This window comes from Octopus bimaculoides, chromosome 13 (genome assembly GCF_001194135.2).
Source record: "Octopus bimaculoides isolate UCB-OBI-ISO-001 chromosome 13, ASM119413v2, whole genome shotgun sequence".
Classification (NCBI taxonomy): Eukaryota; Metazoa; Mollusca; class Cephalopoda; order Octopoda; family Octopodidae; genus Octopus; species Octopus bimaculoides.
In genome coordinates this window covers 20,649,333-20,651,315 of record NC_068993.1, presented here as the reverse complement: position 1 = coordinate 20,651,315, position 1,983 = coordinate 20,649,333, and the positions used below count along the sequence as shown (strand labels likewise).

The following is a 1,983-nucleotide window of genomic DNA, read 5'->3' as shown; positions in this document are numbered from 1 at the left end:
TATATATATATATATATATATATATATATATATATGAGTGCGTGTGTCACTTGACAACGTCAATGTTTGTGTGTTTACATCCCCATAACTTAGCGGTTTGGCCTAAGTGACCGATAGAATGACCACAAGGCTAAAAACAATGTTCTAGGGTGGATTTGTTCGATTAAAGACCCTTCAATGTGGTACCCCAGCATGGCCGCATTCAAATGACTGAAACAAGTAAAAGGTAAAAGGTACACATACCTACCTACCTACCTACCTACCTACCTACCTACCTAGATACCTACCTACCTACATACATACATACATACATACATGCATACATACCTACCTATATACATACATACATACATACATACACGCATACTTACATACATACATACATACATACATACATACATGCATGCATACACACGTGCTCTTTCATTTATACATGTATATATCTATTTGTTTCAGGTTAGATTTTCATGTTGGTGTTTGGAATAACACTTTGACTGAGAAAATAGGAAGCACAACAATAGACTCAGAGAAAGCGGACCCCTCTCAGACCGAAGTATCAAAAACAAGTGACACAAGTGAGAATCAAGATGGGTAGTGTTGAATCAAATAAGGACAGAAATCCATAACTCCCATTATTTTATGGAACTGTGAAACGACTTCGTATAGGATAGTGAATTGAACATTTTGAGCAGTAAAGAAGAAAAAAACTTTTTAATTTGTTTTCCGTTTTAAAGTTGTCAGCTCGCAATTTCAAAAATTTTGGTCTCATTTATATATTCATTTATTCTGTTATCTACGTTGAATATTTGCTCGAGAAGAAACCCATTTTCTTCGACGATCTTCAATGTCGCAGGAAGTTCCGCTGCCGCTTGTTCGTCACCTGATGTGCTTTTACCTTGCTTTTTAAGGAAGTGATAACTTCTTCGGTTTTTAAATGTCATAAACCATCCTTGACTTACCTTGAACTCTACATCTTTCTCATCTGGATATTTTTTATTCAGGTCCTCGAACAAAAACGACGCTTTCTCCTGAACAATTTCTTGACTAAGAGTAGCATTTTAACGATTCTGCCTAACAATCCAATTAGATAAAAGACTTCCCATTTCTTCAAAGATTTTGCCTCTTTTCTCGTTGATGACAGTATGCTTCATCCCTCGAGCTTCTGTTGTGTTATGTGTTAGTATCTTTTCCTTATGCACAGTCGCCGATACAGCTGTCCGATGCATCCCAAAAGATCGTGCAATCACTGTTTTATCATCGCCAACTTATTTCGTTGTAGCATGACGCTTAGTACTTTCACCTCGACCTTTTTTTTAGGTGGCATGAGAGCAAAAATTAAAGTTACAAATGAATGTAAATGAGATAATCTAAAGGATCAACAGACGTAGACAAATCTGAATTCGAAACAATCGTGGTAATCACGACGACGCCTAGCGGTAAATATTAGAACTACCACTGCAACTGGTAGTTGGAACTACTAGCCCCGAAAGACAACACAGCTAGGCTACTCTTCTTTATTGTGTGTATTTTAGCATTTACTGTATTTTAATATGATTTTATATGCTTTTAATCTTATTTATTGCTACATGGTTTACTGTGTATTTGATGCCTTTAAGTGTTTTCATGATCCCAATATCATTGGCGTACCGCCGTAAAGTCGAGTAATACGACTTAACTTGATTTTTACTTTTTCATATATTTTTGAAAGCCGGCGTATCTTCGAGAACGACTTAAATCGAAACGACTAGAGCTGAAGTATCCCTATATATATATGTGTGTGTATATATGCGCATATGCGGATGTGTACTTACATATATGTCTGTGTGTGTGTATATATATATATATATGTGTGTGCGTATGTATATGTATCTGTGTGCATATGTATGTGTCTATGTATGTATATACATACATATATATATACATACATACATACATATATATATATATATATATATAATAACATGATATATATATGTATATATA

At 34.8% G+C, this 1,983-nt stretch overlaps 1 protein-coding gene across 2 annotated transcripts in view; it reads left to right on the top strand.

Moving 5' to 3' along the window:
• The window catches only part of LOC106871881 (uncharacterized), a 35,542-nt gene extending 34,428 nt beyond the window's left edge, over positions 1-1,114 (top strand). For both annotated transcript variants that reach the window (XM_014918642.2, XM_014918636.2), the window contains exon 8: positions 457-1,114. In XM_014918642.2, coding sequence (XP_014774128.1) covers positions 457-595 — 139 coding nt within the window. In that variant the 3' untranslated portion in view covers positions 596-1,114. The remainder of the gene's footprint in view (positions 1-456) is intronic.
• The last annotated feature ends 869 nt before the right edge of the window (positions 1,115-1,983 follow it).